This window comes from Ipomoea nil, unplaced genomic scaffold (assembly GCF_001879475.1).
Source record: "Ipomoea nil cultivar Tokyo-kokei standard unplaced genomic scaffold, Asagao_1.1 scaffold0146, whole genome shotgun sequence".
NCBI lineage: Eukaryota > Viridiplantae > Streptophyta > Magnoliopsida > Solanales > Convolvulaceae > Ipomoea > Ipomoea nil.
This window is the reverse complement of record NW_017616574.1, coordinates 3157828-3177537: the sequence shown is the minus strand read 5'-3', so window position 1 is coordinate 3177537 and position 19710 is coordinate 3157828. Positions and strand designations below refer to the sequence as shown.

Below are 19710 nucleotides of genomic sequence, written 5' to 3'. Positions count from 1 at the left end.
CAAGAACATCATAATTATCAAGAATCTCTCAATATCAAGGTTATCAAGATTTCCCATGGAATCATCAAATCAACATCAATAATAATCACCATAATTTCGCCATTCACAATAATATGGGGGAAACCCTAAGGGGAAATCATAGCTATGAAAATAGGTTTTGTTGAGACATGGGTTACCTCTTAGCCTTAATTAATTCATTGGCTATGAAGGATCTTTCTTTAAGCTTCCTTGCTTTCTTGATTTCTCCTAAGGGAATTCTTGGAGCTCTTTTTGGGGTGGTGGGCGTTAATCATGTTGGGGGGGTTCTAGGTGTCCCTTAAGTCCCTTATTTATATATTTAGGAGTCCTAATTAGGAATTAATACTATAGGCTTGCTAATTCTATTTCTTTCGGAACTAAGGATTGGGTTTAGGGGTTGGGTATATATATATGAGGGCCCATGGACTATGGTGGGCCTTTTTCTCTAATTAATCATTATGATTTATTCTTTCTCTTGGGCTATTGCTTAATTAATTAAATGGTTTTAGGGGCCGTAACACGAGGTGTTACACTCTCCCCCCCTTACAAGGGGCTTCGTCCCCGAAGCCCGGTGTTATAGTCCATCCTTTCACCCCTAGACACCTCGTAGCTCGGCCTCCTGATTAGGGTTGCGGCCTTACGTTTGTGATGAGGTCATGACGACAACAATTTAAAAGATCATTATGTTGGTCCGAAAATTATGAAGAAGAAGGTCCTAGAAGGCTCATTGAACATATTCATCATTGAAATGAAGTCATGTAGTTATTTTAGTTATTTAAAATGCATTTATGTTAAAATTTAATATTAGGAGACTCTTAACTCTTTGTTTTCCATTTGAAAGTTATGTATTAGCCTATATAAAGGCTAAACACAACCAGAATTTTAGAGATAGAGATGAATGAAGTTGAATGAAAGAAATGCTTAGGCATTTTGTTGTCTCTCTTGTGTGTTGAGAGATGTTATTCTAGGCTTATCAAGATAATACCAATCTTGTGGTGCCATCCATTCCTTATCACCTAGGACCAAGGTGTGGCGGAAATATCTTTATAGAAAAACACAAAAATAATCCCCCAAACCAACCCCTACATCAACCAATTCCATCTCCAACACCCTCAAACCGTAATTGTTGTTCCTGCTGTTTTGGTGAGGAAAAGATCGGGCAACCGGAGGAATCTTTGGTGAATCGAATCTTGAGTTCATCCCCCAAAGATCCACATCAGTTTGGTATCAGAGCTTTGGGTTCATTCCTCACACAAAAAAGGTTAACACTCTACCAATCAATTCTTGTTTCTTGTTTCTGCAGAAAATTTTCAGCCTGCGTCTTCAGAAAGAAAAATTCCAAAAAAATACTTCCACATATCCAATTGTGTTGAAATTTTTTCTGGAAGTATCCAACCTATTACTCTAATGTTTGATAAAAGTTTTTTGTTAAAATCATACTCCTCGAAACACAGAAAATTATCTAAAGTCAACACAACCGTAAGATTCTACCCAAAAATTTTTCTTCCTGTCCAGTCCAAAAGAAAATTTTGGGAGAAATACTTCCACATACCCTTTTGCCCTTAAAATTTTTATGGTTGAATACAACCCATAGTTCTTGCTAACCATAAAAAAAATTTGGTCAAAATATCATCCATAAAATTCCAGAAAATTCATCAAAGTCACTCTTAAAGTCTGTCCAGATTTGTGTTGCCATTCCTTGTGTTTTCTAGTTTAAAGTTCATTGCTTCATATCATCCATGGAGTCTTTTGAGTTAAATACACTTCAACAAGGATCTCTTAGTGTGGAAGAATTCTACAATAAGTTAAGAGATTTGATGATCCGTGATGGCGTGATTGAACTCGCTGTTATTACCAAGAATAGATTTGTGTATGGTATTAGAAAAGAAATTGCACGGTTGCTTCCTCATCGGTGCAAGTGCTTGTTTACTTTACTATTCCATGCCAAACAAATTGAAGAGAAATTGCAGCAAAAAGATGTCGAGAATTCGATACCTTTTTCCTTGTCATACGTGGAGGGCTCAAAAGAAATGAATGAGGATGTAAACATGTGTGAAAAAAATGTGAAAACAAAGATGAGGAATATTTGAGTGAAAAAAGAAGGAGAGATTGAGAAAAAAACTGAAGATGAGGAAGAAGAATTGTCTTATAAACTTTGTGAGAAAAAGAATGAGGGAGAAGATTTTGAGAACTCCATAACCTTTGATTTAAGTTCTTTGCAGGTTAATGGATGTGATTCTAGGGTTGAAAATCAGTTGGAAGGAATGGTATTGTTGTGCCATGATCTACAAAGCGCGAGATCACTCCCTCTCCTTGGTGAAGGTATTAAAGTCATTTGGTCGGATAATTACTCATTTCCATTTGATCGAGGAAAGTGTGATTCGAGGACGAATCATCTCAAAGAGTGAGGGAATGATGAGGTCATGACGACAACAATTTAAAAGATCATTATGTTGGTCCAAAAATTATGAATTAGGAATCCTAGACCTAGTTATCTATTAGGAATAAAGGAAGTAGGCCTTTTACTATTCAGACTACGATTAGGATTCCCTTTAATTAATTAATATGGTCCATTATGGACCATGGACCCTTATCCCTAAACCCAATCCTTAGTTCCAAAAGGGATAGAATTAGCAAGCCTATAATATTAGTTCCTAACCAGGACTCCTAAATATATAAATAGGGGACTTAAGAGGCACCTAGAACCCCCCACCACAATAAACGTTCCACCACCCCAAAGTGCTCCAAGAATCCCCTTAGAAGAAATCAAGAAAGCAAGAAACCTTAAAGAAAGACCCTTCATAGCCAAGGAATTAATTAAGGCTAAGAGGTAACCCATGTCTCAACAAAACCTATTTTCATAGCTATGATTCCCCCTTAGGGTTTCCCCCATATTATTGTGATTGGCGAGATATGATGATAATTATTGATGTTTGATGTGATGATCCCATGAGTGATCTTGATAATCTTGATATTGGGAGATTCTTGATGATTATGGAATTCTTGATGATTATATAGAGTTCTTGATGATTATGTGTTGTTCTTGATAATTGTGTGATGCTCTTGATGTTTATGTGTTATTATTACCGAATCTTGTAATTAGAAGACGAACCGTATACTTGTTGATATAAAAGTGATTAGAACCCTAGGTTGTATCGTATGATCTTATTCTTGGATTATCGGGTGGGGAAATCGCATGTTTGGGTGTTGATTATATTAGAAAAGCATGATAGGTTATGTGCCGTCGTTTCTCATATTTGATCCATTAATTGTCTACGTGTTAATTATTAGTTGCGTTGTAAAGTGTCTAAGCATGGTTTCGGGTTCCACAAAGGTTCCCGGGACGTTATTGTGTGAAAAGAGTCAGTGGGGGGTAGGTGGGGGGGTAGGGGACCCGCCACCAACCCACGGCCGAGAAAACACCGCCCGGCAGCGGGTAGCCTGCGGGCGGGCAGCTGCCCGGAACAGTACACTCCGGCGGGCAGCCGGCGGGTGGCCCCCACCCACCGGCTACCCGCTGGAAATTATCCCACCTTGGGATCCCGGCTTCCCCGTTTGATGTTCCCCCGTTCCCCGTGGTGTCCCAACGGACTCCGTTTATCGTGCCTATGTCTAGTTTGATGTTTCGGGTACCGTTCGTAGGTTTATGAGTCTATTATATCGCATGCTAGTTGAATTGGTATCCCGTTGACCTAGGTGGAAGGAGTATGAACCCCTTAGGACTATTCTTAGTATGTGATGGATCACGCATAGGTTTTGTTATGCACTTTCTCCCCCTTCCCAATGTGTAATGTGGGTTGCATGTGCTTGCTACGTGTTATGTGTGTGTGTTACCCCAATTCAGTTGCGATCGGATTGGTTATCCTGAGCTGCGGTTTAGAAGCTGGCTGCGGTCAGATCGATACTCTTGGGCTGCGGTCCACCGTTTGGTTGCGATCAAACGTTTCTATACGAGCTGCGGTTCGTCCTTTTTCCTGGCTGCGGTCAGATGACATTCTCTTGGGCTGCGGTCCACTTTTTGGTTGCGATCAAACACTATGATGAGCTGCGGTTCATCGGTCGGTTGCGATCGACCCCTCCGTTTTGCGATACGGGGCAGGGTGCTGCGGGGCCGTGTCAGAGCTATATGCGCTGACCCTCATGTATGGGCATGCGATTGGTCCTGTGGCGCCAACAAAGTGTGTTATATGTTGTGACATGGACGAGTTGTGATTACGAGTGTCTTGGGGGATGTGACTATGGGATTTATATTGGGGATTGTTCATGTTGGGTTATGATCATTGATTATGTTTTGCCTTATCTGCCTTATCTGCCTTATCTGTTGTGACCTGCATATGCTCGTTATAACTGTTGCTTGCTTCTGGCCTTATCTGTCGAGTCATTCCCGGTTTTTAAAGCTAGAGTTCGTAGGATATATCTTCATGCTCAAAATGGTTTTCGTATATCTATATATATCTCTATATGTATTGTATTTCAACGCGTTGGAGTGGGTTACCAGCATCTCTCGCTGAACAGATATATTTGGCTTTCAGGCACAGAAGATTAAGTCAATGGAGTGCGCTAGAACTTAGAAGTAGATAGTTTCCCTTTTGGCCTGCGTACCACGTTTACGTATTTACGCTTTGAGGATATTAGTTAGTTAGCCTGTGCACTTGGGTTCTCTAGCCCAGGTGTGGCATAGCACCCCGAACGCTTGTATTTATATCTTGGGATTTAATAAGATTCTACCTTTATTATAAGTTTTAAATGTCTTGAAAATCTGGGGTGTTACAGTTGGTATCAGAGCTTAAGTTTGACCCTAGGATAAGACTCTTAAGACCGGACTTTAGGACATTAGGCTTGAACTCTAGGTACTTAGGAACATAGGATCCAGGAATCTTAGGACGCGCAGTGAGATTGTGAAACCTACACATAACCTCCCCTCACTTCATCCCTCTCTAACTTAAAGGAACCTCCCCCTACGCTTACCACACCAGGTAAGGGTACGAATAGATAAGTTTACTTCCACAACTGGGTAACGTACACTTACCCGATAAATCGCCTCGTCCTAACTCCCGTCAAAAGACTTGACAAGGACCCTGACCAAAGAAAAGGAAGATTTGGATGACTACTAAGAAGAGGCGTTACAGTCAGGACTGCTAAAAGGGACGGACTGCAATACGCACCAACCCAGGGTAACCACGATAACCCCCGAGTCAGACAAATGACATGCACCTTCCGACAAGTTGCCTTATCTCGGCAAACCCGGGTTGCGGCTACAACAAACAGGAAGGAGAACTAGGACACCTATTAAAGTAGCGAAGGAACGACACCATTAGTCGAATCCTTGGGTGCAAGGTAAGTATATCGCGACACCTTGCGACCCCACCACCCCAATTTAAAATATCATCCGCCTTGAAACCCCAGCATCTTGATACCCCTATTTGTTGAAAACTCCCACCCCGAATCCTTAATTACCTTAAGAGCAAATTCGCAACCGTCATGACCTTGCTCGCCCTTTGTTGCGCTTAACCCAAACCCTCGGAAACCCTAAATTGTTATTGCCCTTACTCTAAGTTCATATCCCCACTCCGTTTGGAAACCCTGTTAAAAACCGTAGAGCAGCATAAGGCCCATACCCTGCCCAGGGGCATGAAGAACCGACATTCATTGATTCAATATTAAAATAAGTTGTTAGATAGGAATCGGCGAAGTAGGTGGAGGTTACGAATACGTATCACCCCACCCTTGCACGAAAACCGTGAAGGCTTCACGAGAAACCATAGCCTGTACGTACGCCACCGAAGAACGCCATGCGTTGACAAGAGCGGGCAAACAAATACGTTCAATGTGTCAGGGGCCCTCGCTACAGAAAACATCGTCAAATAGGTGCAACAGGCCGAACCTCGAGGAGGACATAAATCCTTGCTAAGAATTTCATCCACCAAGGAAGGGATGAAACCCAATAGAACAAGAAAGGCTAACCCAAAACCCCCCTTACCCTTAAGAACCCTCGGCAAGGATTAGGAGTCAAGACCTAGGGGTTTGACCCACTAAACCGACTGGGTCCAGACTTCTGGACATCCGAGGGGAACGTGCACGGAAACCATCACGAGAATTCCCCTGGAAGCCATAGAAACGAAGGGGACTTCGACACGGGAAGAGAAGATCAAACGAAAATCTTAGAATCAAACAAAGCCAAGGAAAAGGGATCACCAGTTCGACTGCACGCCACAACCAAGCCCCAAACAGGCATAATCACCCGAAGCCAAGAGTCCTTAGTCCATTTCCCTCCCCTTGCCAATCAAGTACCATTTCGTTAAAGAATCCGTCCTATCACTCCAAACCTCGCTCTTGATCCCTCATTACAGACGAACCCGTACAAGGTGGCAACCTTCCTTCCTGTATTACGACCTTGAGACATCGACCCTATCCGCCCCTCGACTTTGAAACCTAGCCCTTGCACTCCTTACACCCCTTTAAACCCAGACCAAGAAAACATAGATATATATATGTATGTATATCTACCTCTAGAACTCGTGCTTAAGGATCAATGAAGATTGTACGATGGGTCATCCTATGTATCCAAGTCCCTTTTATTGTGCACAAGGGCATGGGACTTGTCAGGACATGAATCTGTGCATTTTTGGGGTCCTTCCCGAAGGAATTGACTATTCCTAGTCACTTTCCCGCGGGTCCCCAACGGGTCCTTGACGGGACCTTGGCGGGTCCTTGGCAGGAGCTTGGCAGGCGGACGACCGCCCACCTCGCGCCCACTGGTACAATGTGCTGATTTCTTAACCCCTCATTTTATTGATTTGTGGCGCACTTGTGTGCCTCGATTGAGGAATGTGAGTCTTGGGTAAGGAACCATGGACCACCCAAACATAGTGTCCTACATAAAAGACCTTGACGCACGAGACACCATCGGGAAATCACAATCAATTACATTGCACGAGTAATTGAAATCGGATCCTACGATACAACCGACTAGGGATGTTTGGCGTAAAGGATTGCGCAAACCAAGGAGGCAAGTTGGGAACTCGTACTAAGAACTCACGAAAACCTTAAAAGTCAAAATGCTAAGGAGGGACCGGGACTCCTCCAAACCATGGACATCGTTCGAGCAAATCAGAGGACTCCTTACAAGTTGTATGGAATCAAGAACTACGTAGCCCATGGTGCTAAGCAAAAAGGGTGAAGAACACATTCGCGCCAAGACTTCAAGGGTCATTAAGGACCTACAAGGAGATGAGGTGACTTGTAAAGTCGCCGAGTCATCCCACAACGAGATTTGGTAACCGACTGCGCTTTAAAAGAAAAAGGGCACGCAAGGACACCTTCATCATTAAAAATAACACAAACAGGGCACAACAGTGCCGAACCTCGGGTAAGACATGAAGTCTTACTAAGAATTTCATCCACTAAAGAGGAGATGAAATTCAATAAGAAGAGAAATTCAACCCAAAGTCCATCGACTCCCAAGAGACTTTGGGAAGAATTTGGGAAATGCGCCCTAAGAGATTGGCTTGGTTGACCCAACTCGGTCAAGACCTTGGGCGCATTAAAGAAGTAAGTGTTGAATCACCACGGGAAATTCCCTCAAGAAAGAAGAGAAGGGTGAAACCTTAGCCTGGGAAGCAAGGTCTAACAAGGATCTTAAAGTCAAGCAAGCACCAACACCAAGGAAGGAGGATCATCAGCTCGTCGGCGCATCGTGATCAAAGCATCTAACCAGATTATTCACTTGGGATCGAGAAACCTTAACCCATCCTAGCCGAATTCCTTTCCCTCCCTCGGAAAATCGGCCCCTTCCTTATTTCAAAACCCTTTCTACCCTTCAGACCCCATTCTCAATCCCATGTTTTAACGATTCCATACAAGTGGCAACCTCACAACCTAAGTTGCAACCTCGAAAACTGGATCCTAATTCCTGAATTCACCGTGTCCTCAAGTTTGAAACCCACTCTCTTAGCCCTGTAAAACCTAATCTCTCCCAAAAACCCAACACACATAGGCGTGCAAGTATACAAATTTCCCCGTGGAATACCTTCTCTATAGGACCACGGTTCTTCTCTTGACTCGTTAACCCTGCAATGATTTCCAAGCTTCGGGGACGAAGCTTCTCGTAAGGGGGGGAGAGTGTAACACCCCGTGTTACGGCCTTCAATCCCGGATTAATTATTAAATTAATCCCGTTAATAATAATTAAATATGATTTAATTCGGTTAGGTTTCCTTTAATTAATTAATAAAGGTCCACCATGAACCGTGGACCCTTGCCTAAATTAGAGTCCTAAGCCTATTAGGAATAAAGAAAGTAAACCCTTTACTATTCAGATTCTAATTAGGAATCCTAGACCTAGTTATCTATTAGGAATAAAGGAAGTAGGCCTTTTAATATTCAGACTACGATTAGGATTCCCTTTAATTAATTAATATGGTCCACTATGGACCATGGACCCTTATCCCTAAACCCAATCCTTAGTTCCAAAAGGGATAGAATTAGCAAGCCTATAATATTAGTTCCTAACCAGGACTCCTAAATATATAAATAGGGGACTTAAGAGGCACCTAGAACCCCCCACCACAATAAACGTTCCACCACCCCAAAGTGCTCCAAGAATCCCCTTAGAAGAAATCAAGAAAGCAAGAAAGCTTAAAGAAAGACCCTTCATAGCCAAGGAATTAATTAAGGCTAAGATGTAACCCATGTCTCAACAAAACCTATTTTCATAGCTATGATTCCCCCTTAGGGTTTCCCCCATATTATTGTGATTGGCGAGATATGATGATAATTATTGATGTTTGATGTGATGATCCCATGAGGGATCTTGATAATCTTGATATTGGGAGATTCTTGATGATTATGGAATTCTTGATGATTATATAGAGTTCTTGATGATTATGTGTTGTTCTTGCGAATTGTGTGATGCTCTTGATGTTTATGTGTTATTATTACCGAATCTTGTAATTAGAAGACGAACCGTATACTTGTTGATATAAAAGTGATTAGAACCCTAGGTTGTATCGTATGATCTTATTCTTGGATTATCGGGTGGGGAAATCGCATGTTTGGGTGTTGATTATATTAGAAAAGCATGATAGGTTATGTGCCGTCGTTTCTCGTATTTGATCCGTTAATTGTCTACGTGTTAATTATTAGTTGCGTTGTAAAGTGTCTAAGCATGGTTTCAGGTTCCACAAAGGTTCCCGGGATGTTATTGTGTGAAAAGAGTCAGTGGGGGGTAGGTGGGGGGGTAGGGGACCCGCCACCTACCCACGGTCGAGAAAACACCGCCCGGCAGCGGGTAGCCTGCGGGCGGGCAGCTGCCCGCCGGCGACCCGCTGGAAATTATCCCACCTTGGGATCCCGGCTTCCCCGTTTGATGTTCCCCCGTTCCCCGTGGTGTCCCAACGGACTCCGTTTATCGTGCCTATGTCTAGTTTGATGTTTCGGGTACCGTTCGTAGGTTTATGAGTCTATTATATCGCATGCTAGTTGAATTGGTATCCCGTTGACCTAGGTGGAAGGAGTATGAACCCCTTAGGACTATTCTTAGTATGTGATGGATCACGCATAGGTTTTGTTATGCGCTTTCTCCCCCTTCCCAATGTGTAATGTGGGTTGCATGTGCTTGCTACGTGTTATGTGTGTGTGTTACCCCAATTCGGTTGCGATCGGATTGGTTATCCTGAGCTGCGGTTCAGAAGCTGGCTGCGGTCAGATCGATACTCTTGGGCTGCGGTCCACCGTTTGGTTGCGATCAAACGTTTCTATACGAGCTGCGGTTCGTCCTTTTTCCTGGCTGCGGTCAGATGACATTCTCTTGGGCTGCGGTCCACTGTTTGGTTGCGATCAAACACTATGATGAGCTGCGGTTCATCGGTCGGTTGCGATCGACCCCTCCGTGTTGCGATACGGGGCAGGGTGCTGCGGGGCCGTGTCAGAGCTATATGCGCTGACCCTCATGTATGGGCATGCGATTGGTCCTGTGGCGCCAACAAAGTGTGTTATGTGTTGTGACATTGACGAGTTGTGATTACGAGTGTCTTGGGGGATGTGACTATGGGATTTATATTGGGGATTGTTCATGTTGGGTTATGATCATTGATTATGTTTTGCCTTATCTGCCTTATCTGTTGTGAACTGCATATGCTCGTTATAATTGTTGCTTGCGTCTGGCCTTATCTGTCGAGTCATTCCCGGTTTTTAAAGCTAGAGTTCGTAGGATATATCTTCATGCTCAAAATGGTTTTCGTATATCTATATATATCTCTATATGTATTGTATTTCAACGCGTTGGAGTGGGTTACCAGCATCTCTCGCTGAACAGATATATTTGGCTTTCAGGCACAGAAGATTAAGTCACTGGAGTGCGCTAGAACTTAGAAGTAGATAGTTTCCCTTTTGGCCTGCGTGCCACGTTTACGTATTTACGCTTTGAGGATATTAGTTAGTTAGCCTGTGCACTTGGGTTCTCTAGCCCAGGTGTGGCATAGCACCCCGAACGCTTGTATTTATATCTTGGGATTTAATAAGATTCTACCTTTATTATAAGTTTTAAATGTCTTGAAAATCTGGGGTGTTACAGTTGATCTTTGAGCCTTTGGTTGTCCTCATCACAAAATATTTATAGTTTGGTGGTACTCGTCAACTGACTTTGTTCCTTGCACCGTTCCCTGCAATTTTCTTTCAATCATACAAAAAAAAAAATTAAGAACGAAAGGTTAGGCGCATATCTTCCCTCACTTGAACCCAAGTTTCATAGGGAATAAAATTAGCAACTCTCTCTCTATTTCTTTTTCGCCACCAAGACAATACATACCCCTTAAAAGATGTAGCAACTAGCCTAATTCTTGTAAGCTCAGAATAGTGCTTTAAATAAAAAAGAGTTTCAACAACATTCTCCCATTCTATGTATTCGGTAGGTCCTTTCTCACCGGTAAAGTTAGGAATTTCATGTTTAATGTTTCCTAACTCCGCATTATGCTGCTGGGTCCTTTGACATCTAGGATCCACTCTTCCTGCTAGTGGCAGGTGTCGCTCATCATTGTGTGGTGGTTGCACTTGCTGTGAGCGTTGCTCCAAATTATTCATTCGTTTGAGTAACATGTCTATCTTTTGTTCTTATGTCTGGGGCAGGTTTGGAACTTGTTCAACCATCTGTATAGGAAAAAAAAATTCTAAAAAGAAGAAGATGTGTGAGTAGACACGTTAGTGAAACAAAAAAGTTGGCTCGCTCCCTCACTATTCTCAGCTCGCAGGTAAGAGGTGGATTATATAGCTCTGGGGGTGCACTACACACTCTTACAAACACACACTCCACTCATGTATCGCTCAAGGTGGCAGATAGTCTCACAAGCCTTTTTCCAAAAAGGAAAATTCTAGTCCGGTACTCAAGTTGATATGGATTCAACCTCAAAGTTCAAGAAAACGTACCTTGAAAGACTTCACATGCCTTTGAGAGTAAGGGTGTATCACGAGATAGGTAATAAAATTGAGAGCAGGAAGCAAAGAAAAAGGACAATACAAGCAAAGAAACTAAGCAAGATTTGAAAGAAAAAGGGAGGCAAAGAATGAAGTATGGCCGAAATATATGCATGACCAATATCAAAAGATAGAGACAAATAGAATAAAAAAGAGGTTCATGTGTACTACAACCAATTAGAAATCTGTTGTGGGCACGAGAATCAACAATGGGAAGTTAGAATATTTTAGAATTAGTTTTATTAAATAATTAGGATGATTATCTTAAAGTTGTTTTAGATTTAGTTTGTTATAATTATATTATAATTTATGTTTATGTTAGTTTGTTGGTTGGGATTAGAATTAATTTAAGGAACGTGAGGTTGGTTACAATTCTAAAATATTCTAACTTCCCATTGTTGATTCTCGTACCCACAACAGAATCTATCAAGAACTCCTTCCAACCATATACTTTTCCCCTTCATTGTCCCTCCAAAATTCTCCTACCTGCCAAATTCTTTCCCCAACCTTATTCTTCTTCTTTATAGCATTCTCTATTTTTGCTTTTTTTTTTTTCAACTTTCTAGATTTTTTTTTTTGATTTTTTTTGATAAGTAACCTCCAAATAACTACTGTAAATATCAACAAAAATTTCGGACCAAGAGGATCCACACAACCCCTTCAAAACAGAACCAAGAATTTCAAGAATCACGCAGAAAAACAGAAACGATGCCCGTACTTCGAAGATCAATATTTCAATTACCATAAGGAATTAGCAAGTGTATAATATATCAATAGAATGCCCCAGAAGAGATCTAAAACATTTCAAAGTTTCAGATAAAACTAAACAGTGGATCTCAAGATATAGGTCATTCTTTGAAACTGGTCACAAAATGCGGAAATTTGGACATGGTGTGATTGGGACGTGATTGCGCGTAAATGCGTTTTGGATATAGGTAAGGGTGAGATGGGGTTGTTTTCTTGACAGAATTTTTGGTAATATGGTGCTTAGGAGATGTGAGGTCTCGTTGATATTCGACGGGAAAAAGGGAAAACTCTTTCGGGATTGTTTTTCAAGAAACTGGAGAACATGTATCAAAATTCAAGAACACAATCAAGAATGCAAAGAAATTTTTTTTAAGGTTTTTTAATGAATAAGACACGAAAAAAAAAAGTAGTATGTAAGATAAGAATGAGATAAACCTAGGCTCTGAATACCAAATTGATATGAACCTAGTCCAAGATTCAAATAAGATGGAGTATTGTCCCAAAAATGCTCTCAAAAGTAAAGATAGAGATGGATCAAAGTACCTTAGACCTCACGAGAAACCCCTTGTCCCGAATCCTCAAAGACTTAGAAGAATCCCATTGTAGCTTCAAGTACCTCGATGTTGCAATCTTCAATCAACTAGAGTCGGATCTAGTTTCCTTCGATTCAAGAATGAGTCCACGAACCTAAATCTAAGGTTGAAGAAAGTAAGATTGATTCGAGTCCACGAATCAATTCGCTAGTCGAGTCCACGACTAGCCACTAATTGAGTCCACAATTAGCCATAAGGTTTCTTACACAAGTGTAAAGAAAAACTTTGGAATTTTATTGAATTAAAGCCTTCCCTAAAACTGATATGGTTGTGCCCTATTTATAGGTATAGGGCAGCATTGTAATCCTAAATTCAATGGGAAAAAGAGTCCTAAACTTAATCTAGAAAGCAAGTAAATATAGTCCTATTTAGAAAGGGATTATGGAATCCTTTCTAAATACAAACTAGTGTTTTCTCTTTAATGCAAAACAATTTAAAATAATGATGAATAAAAATAATAAGGCTTATTTGGGCCTAATTTAATCTTCAAAATCAGCACTTAAACAATTATAAAAATCCTTGAATTCTTCTTCATCTTTTGCAAATGGGCTTGACTTGGATTTCCACCATCTTTGAATATCACCAATGAAGAGTTGTCTTAATTGTTTGGGCCGTGTGATTGGCCCAATTGGTACTCTTGATGGATCTTCATTATGTTGGGCCACATCATCCTCCCCTTCTTGAAAATGATTCGACCTCGAATCTTGTAAGCATTGTCTTCGATCGATGATATCACTTGAAATGGGCCACTATAATACTTTCCTCTATCGTATGGAATTATTATTGGACGTTGTTGTTTCTTCCACCAATGATTCTTTATGGATGTAGTTATGGGCCTTGTAATGAGCCCACTATAGACCCTTATTGGATTCCATGTGTACTGGTTCCTATTAGTCCTTGCTACTTGTCCAATCGGTCGTGTCTCGTTTACAATTAACAATCTTGAAATCTTTGCAAGGTGGCTGACTGTAACTCAACTTTTGTCTTCTCCTTGTCTTGGTTAACAACAAGCCCTCTTTGGTCTTTCTTGTCGTCCGGTCCCATTTAATCCTTTAGCAATCAAATGCTTAGTTATGCCTTTTTTCTTCCTTGGAATGCATTTGGTTAACTGCTCTCGTTGTCGCGTGACGTTTTGGTGATTCTGTGTGTCGCATGTATTTCATACGGTGTCTTAAAACCATCAAGGTCCTCATTCCTAAGTAAGGTTTCTTATTGCAGTGGAGCTTAGTGCATGGCATTTTCTACGCGTCCGCCACCTCTGTTTAACATGTCAAGTCCTTTTTAACAACTATCCTAACACCAACCTAATATATGTTAACCCTTGCGCCATTTAGGCTAAGCGGGGGGTGTACACCACTTGTAGGGTCTTAGCAAGGGTTCGAAAGAGAGGGATACAAAACTAGAGTAACGGCAATGATTCCAAGCTCATAACGATTTAGGGTTTCCAGGGATAAATTAGATACAACAAGGAGTAGGTAAAGGCACAATGGGTGTTTAGTTGTTTTCAAGGATAACCAAGGATTCGAGGCAAGGGTTTCAACAATTAGGAATATCGAGAGGCTGGGATTCAAGGGCGAATGATATTTCAAGCTGAGGCAAAGGCTTCATGAGTCAACATGATGTACTTACCTTGTACTAAAGATTTAAGCAGAGGAGTTGTTCATGTGTTACTTCACTTCTTTGTATTTAATTGGCGTCCTAGTTCTCTTTACAGGTGGTCCCCCACCTTCGTTACTCCTTTTTCCAGATATGCTCATGAACTCCCCGTTGGTAGTAGTTGGATTTGATAGCGGTTGGTGGCGCTGGTGTAGGCTTCGTTAAGGTTTCGGGGTTTGCTTATGATTAGGGCCTTTCGGGCTTCGAAGTTGGGGCCTGATACAAACTTCTCTAGCTTGGTTGTCTTTGTTGGAACTAATTCGGGTGCGAAACGAGCCAGCTCGATGAATCATTTGTGATATTCCATGACGGTGGTCATCCGTTGATTGAGGTGGAGGAATTCCTCGTACATGGTTGTCCTTACGTGCTCGGGGTAGAACCGTCATCGTAGCCGATTTCCCAGTTGAACCCCGGTTCTTGTCTATAAGTGGGTCCTTCGTGGATCTACCAAAGATCGGCCTTGTGTCCGAAGTAGAATGAGGCTATCTCTACGCGGCGTTTCCTCTGGGCATTCTACTAGCCCGAGGATTTTGTCGAAGGTTCGGACCCATTCTGCGAGGATCGTGGGGTCCTTGACTGTGGGTTGCACCCTTACCTTGATGCGATAAGCGTGGGGGGATTCTTAAATTAAGTGCAGATTAGAGTGAGGGGAAAGTTAGGCATGTAGTGATAGGTAAACCCAAAATCTCACCGCGCATCCTAAGTTTCCTGAATCCTATGTACATAAATACCTAGAGTTCAAGCTTAATGTCCTAAAGTCTTGTCTTAAGAGTCTTATCCTAGGGTCAAACTTAGGCTTTGATACCATCTGTAACACCCCGAAATTTTTAAAAATTTTTAATCTTATAATATGAAAGCAATTTTATTAATTAATCCCAAACAGAGCATTCTAAACATAAGAGTCTGGGGTGTTATGCCACATCTGAGCTGGAGAACTCAGATACACAGGCTATATTAACTAATTTTCCTCAAATAATGTCATTACATCATCAAGGCACGTAGGCCGAAAGGAAAGACTAACTATCTAAGCCGAGGTCCTCTAGCGCGCTCCGGTAGCTAATCATCTGTGCCTGAAAGCTAAATATATCTGTTCAGCGAATAATGCTGGTAACCCACTCCAACGTGTTGAAATACAATATAGGTATATATATATATATATATATATATATATATATACCATTTTGAAGCCGGAAGATATATAATTGGGAGACTCTAGCTTTAAAAATTGAGAATAGACTCAACAAGTAGGGGCAATCACATTCAATAGTTATAATCAAGCATATAAAGATATTGGCATGTATCCTAAGGTCACAAGATTATTTCACGTCATTCATATCATTATTCAATCATTATCTCAATCACAAAAGCACACTTTGGTGGTGCCGCAGGACCCTTCACGCGCCCATACACGAAGCGCCAGCGCATATAGCTTTGGCATGGCCCTGAAGCACCCTGCTTGTACCGCAGCACAAGGGGTCGATCGCAACCGACCGATGAACCGCAGCTCATCATAATGTTTGATCGCAACCAAATAGTGGACCGCAGCCCAAAAGTGTATTTCTGTTCGCAACCAGATTATGAACCGCAGCTCATGTAAAACGTTTGATCGCAACCAAACGGTGGACCGCAGCCCTATATAATATTTATATACCTGACCGATTGCAACCGGCCTGGTTAATAGTTGGTATGGTTCTCAACCCATCCAACTGCCCGTATAGCCAATTTGATCGCAACCAAATTGGTGTATCATGCACACATAACACATAGCAAGCACATGCAACCCACAGTAGCACATTGGGAAAAGGGAGAGAAACGTATAATAAACTTATGCGTGGTCATCCACATACTAGGAATATTCCTAAGGGGTTCATACTTCTTTCACCTAGGCTAACGGGATACCAATTCAACTAGCATGCAGTATAGAACACTCTTTTATCCTACGAACGGTACCCGAAACATCAAACTAGACTCAGGCACGATAAACAGAGTCCGTTGAGACACCACGAGGATCGGGGAAACATCAAACAGGGAAACCACCATCCCACACTGGGGAAAACCAGCGGGTGGCCGGCTGGTGGAGGACCACCCGCCGGCGGCGATGTTCCGGGCAGCGGGTGCCCGGCGAGCAGTCGCCTGCCCGCTGCCGGCAACGCCCTAATTGGGGCAGCGGGTAGGTGGCGGGTTCCCCTACCCCCCACTGACTCTTTTTCAATATATTGGTCCCGGGATCTTTCGTGGAACCCGAAACCATGTTTAGACACTCTTAAACATGAACGACAACACCATGTAGTCAAATAACGGATCAAAACCAAGAATCATATTGAACACGTCCTAACATGACTTCTAAACATAATTAACACCCGAACATGCGGAATCCCACCCAATTATATCAAGAATATCACAATACGAAATCCCCAATTTAACCATGTGCTCTAATCATATTCAAATCATCAAGATCATAGTTCATCTTTAAAATTAAGAACATCAAGATTTATCAAGAACAACACACAATTATCAAGATCCTCTTATAATCATCAAGATTATCAAGATCAACACATAAGATCATCTCATCAACATCAAGATCATATCATCATCATCATAAAAGATTTATCAAGACACAAGCATAGAGAAGGAGCCAAAGAAGAAGATTATAGCAAAAAAAATAGGTTTTGTTGAGACATGGGTTACCTCTTAGCCTTAATTAATCCTCCCTTGGCTATTAAGGTTCTTCTCTAAGATTTCCATCCGATTGATCTCCCTAGGCTTGGTGGTGTGAATCTCCCGTGAATATTTTCGTGTAATATAACTATGGGTGGTAAGGGTTCTAATTGCTTTCTAATTCCTATTTATAGAATCAGGGATCCTAATCCTAATCTGAATAGTAAAGGCCTACTTTCTTTATTCCTAATAGATATATAGGTCTAGGATTCCTAATTAGAATCTGACTAGTAAAAGGTTTACTCTCTTTATTCCTAATAGGCTTAAGACTCTAGTTTAGGCAAGGATCCATGATCCATGGTGAACCATATTAATTAATTAAAGGGAATCCTAACCAAATTAACCCTTTTTAATTATCATTAATGGAATTAATTAAATAATTAATTCGGGATTGAAGGCCGTAACACGGGGTGTTACAACCTCGATGATGCAATCTTCAATCAACTAGAGTCGGATCTAGTTTCCTTCGATTCAAGAACGAGTCCACGAACCTAAATCTAGGGTTGAAGAAGGCAAGATTGATTCGAGTCCACGAATCAATTTGCTAGTCGAGTCCATGACTAGCCACTAATTGAGTCAACAATTAGCCATAAGGTTTCTTACACAAGTGTAAAGAAAAACTGAAGAATTTTATTGAATTCAAAGCCCCCCTAAAAATGATAAAGATGTGCCCTAGTTATAGGTATAGAGTAGCATTGTAATCCTAAATACAATGGGAAAAAAAGTCCTAAACCTAATCTAGAAAGCAAGTAAATATAGTCCTATTTAGAAAGGGATTTAAGGAATCCTTTTCTAAATACAAAAAGAGACCTAAACCTAATCTAGAAAGCAAGTAAATATAGTCCTATTTAGAAAGGGATTTAAGGAATCCTTTCTAAATACAAACTAGTGTTTTCTCTTTAATTCCAAACAATTTAAAATAATGATGACCACAAATAATAAAGCTGATTTGGCCCTTGGATCTTGTGATTGGCCCAATTTGTACTCTTAATGGATCTTCATTATATTGGGTCGCATCATCCTCCCCTTCTTGAAAAATGATTCGACCTCGAATCTTCTAAACATTGTCTTCGATTTGTGACATCACTTGAAACGGGCTACTTATAATACGTTCCTCTATCGAATGGAATTATTGGAATTCCTTGATTTTTCCACCAATGATGCTTTAAGGATGTACTTTTTGGCCTTGTGATGAGCCCACTATAGACCCTTATTGGATTACATGTGTGCTGGTTCCTATTATTCTCCCATTCTTGAAAAGGATTCGTCCTCGAATCCAAATCTTCAATAAAAGACAAAGTAGCAAGCTCACTTTCTGTTTTATCACGCTCACGGAACTTTTTCTTGGGATGCTTGACACGAGTCGCTCCAATCATCATCCTACAATCAACAAGTAAGGCAATTAAGTCTAATGACACATCATGAAAATTAAACATTCTGGATAGTAATAGATCAGCAAAACGAGACATATTAAATTTAGCCATCTTGTTTGAATTTTCAACAAGCACAACATCTTTCCTTCTAGAGCTTAAGGCTAAACCAAACACAAAATCCATGGAAATATCAAGTAATGTTTTAGATGTATTGTGGTGGTAAGTAGCACAATTATGAACATAAGATTCTACATCTTTTTTCTTCTTTGGCCAATGAAAATATCCATGCAAAACATCATCACTCTTTGGAAAACCAAAGTGTCCTTTATGTGAATCAACAATTAAACCATTGCCCAAAACAAAGCAAAAAGTGTCAATCCCATTGACTTTGAACCAAAACCCCTTGAGCAAGTAGTGTTTCACATAAGAAGTTTTCAAATGTGCTTTATAACTTTCCAGTGATTCCTTATCTCTATCAAACAAAGTTTTAGTAAAATCAAAATTAAGGAATCTTGGATGTATGGAGGCAAACAAATTTCTAATACATCTGGCAAGTATGTCATTAATAGAAACGTGGCAAAGAAATCTAGAGAATATTAATGCATACTTTTGAAATAAAAGTGAGTAGAAAGTGACTCCCCTTCCTTTTTCTTGCATACTATCCTTTTTAGTTACCAAGAGTGGTTGCACTTTGACACCTTGGGCTGGTCCTTTCCACTGTATCACTGATTGTGGTCCCTTTGTTTGGCTACAAACTGAGTTAGAGGATTGGAGTGGTGATTGCAATTCCAAACATGGAGGTTCCACTTTTCTCTCTTTGATTTCTTCCTTCTTTGATGCTGGTTTGAGAGCTTGCATAAATGTCAATTGAATTTCTTCTACATGTTTAGGATACAAACGAGGCAAGACATATGTAACTCCATTCATGTGAAACACATAAGTGTTCCTCATTCCATCATAACTTATTTTTCTGTCAAATTGCCATGGTCTACCTAACAAGATATGAGCAGCCTGCATTGGAATATTATCACACTAGATTTCATCAGAGTAACTGTTAATAGATAAAGGAATAAGAGCCTGTTTTGTTACTCTAGCTTCTCCTGCATCAGTTAACCATTGCAAACAATAAGGATTTG

The 19710-nt window shown here is 40.9% G+C and overlaps 1 protein-coding gene across 1 annotated transcript in view; it reads left to right on the top strand.

The window, feature by feature from the left end:
* The first annotated feature begins 1757 nt into the window (after positions 1 to 1757).
* The window catches only part of LOC109174301, a 38736-nt gene continuing 20783 nt past the window's right edge, over positions 1758 to 19710 (top strand). Inside the window, exons 1-2 of the mRNA XM_019323543.1 lie at positions 1758 to 2060; positions 2241 to 2340. Coding sequence (XP_019179088.1) covers positions 1758 to 2060; positions 2241 to 2340 — 403 coding nt within the window. The remainder of the gene's footprint in view (positions 2061 to 2240; positions 2341 to 19710) is intronic.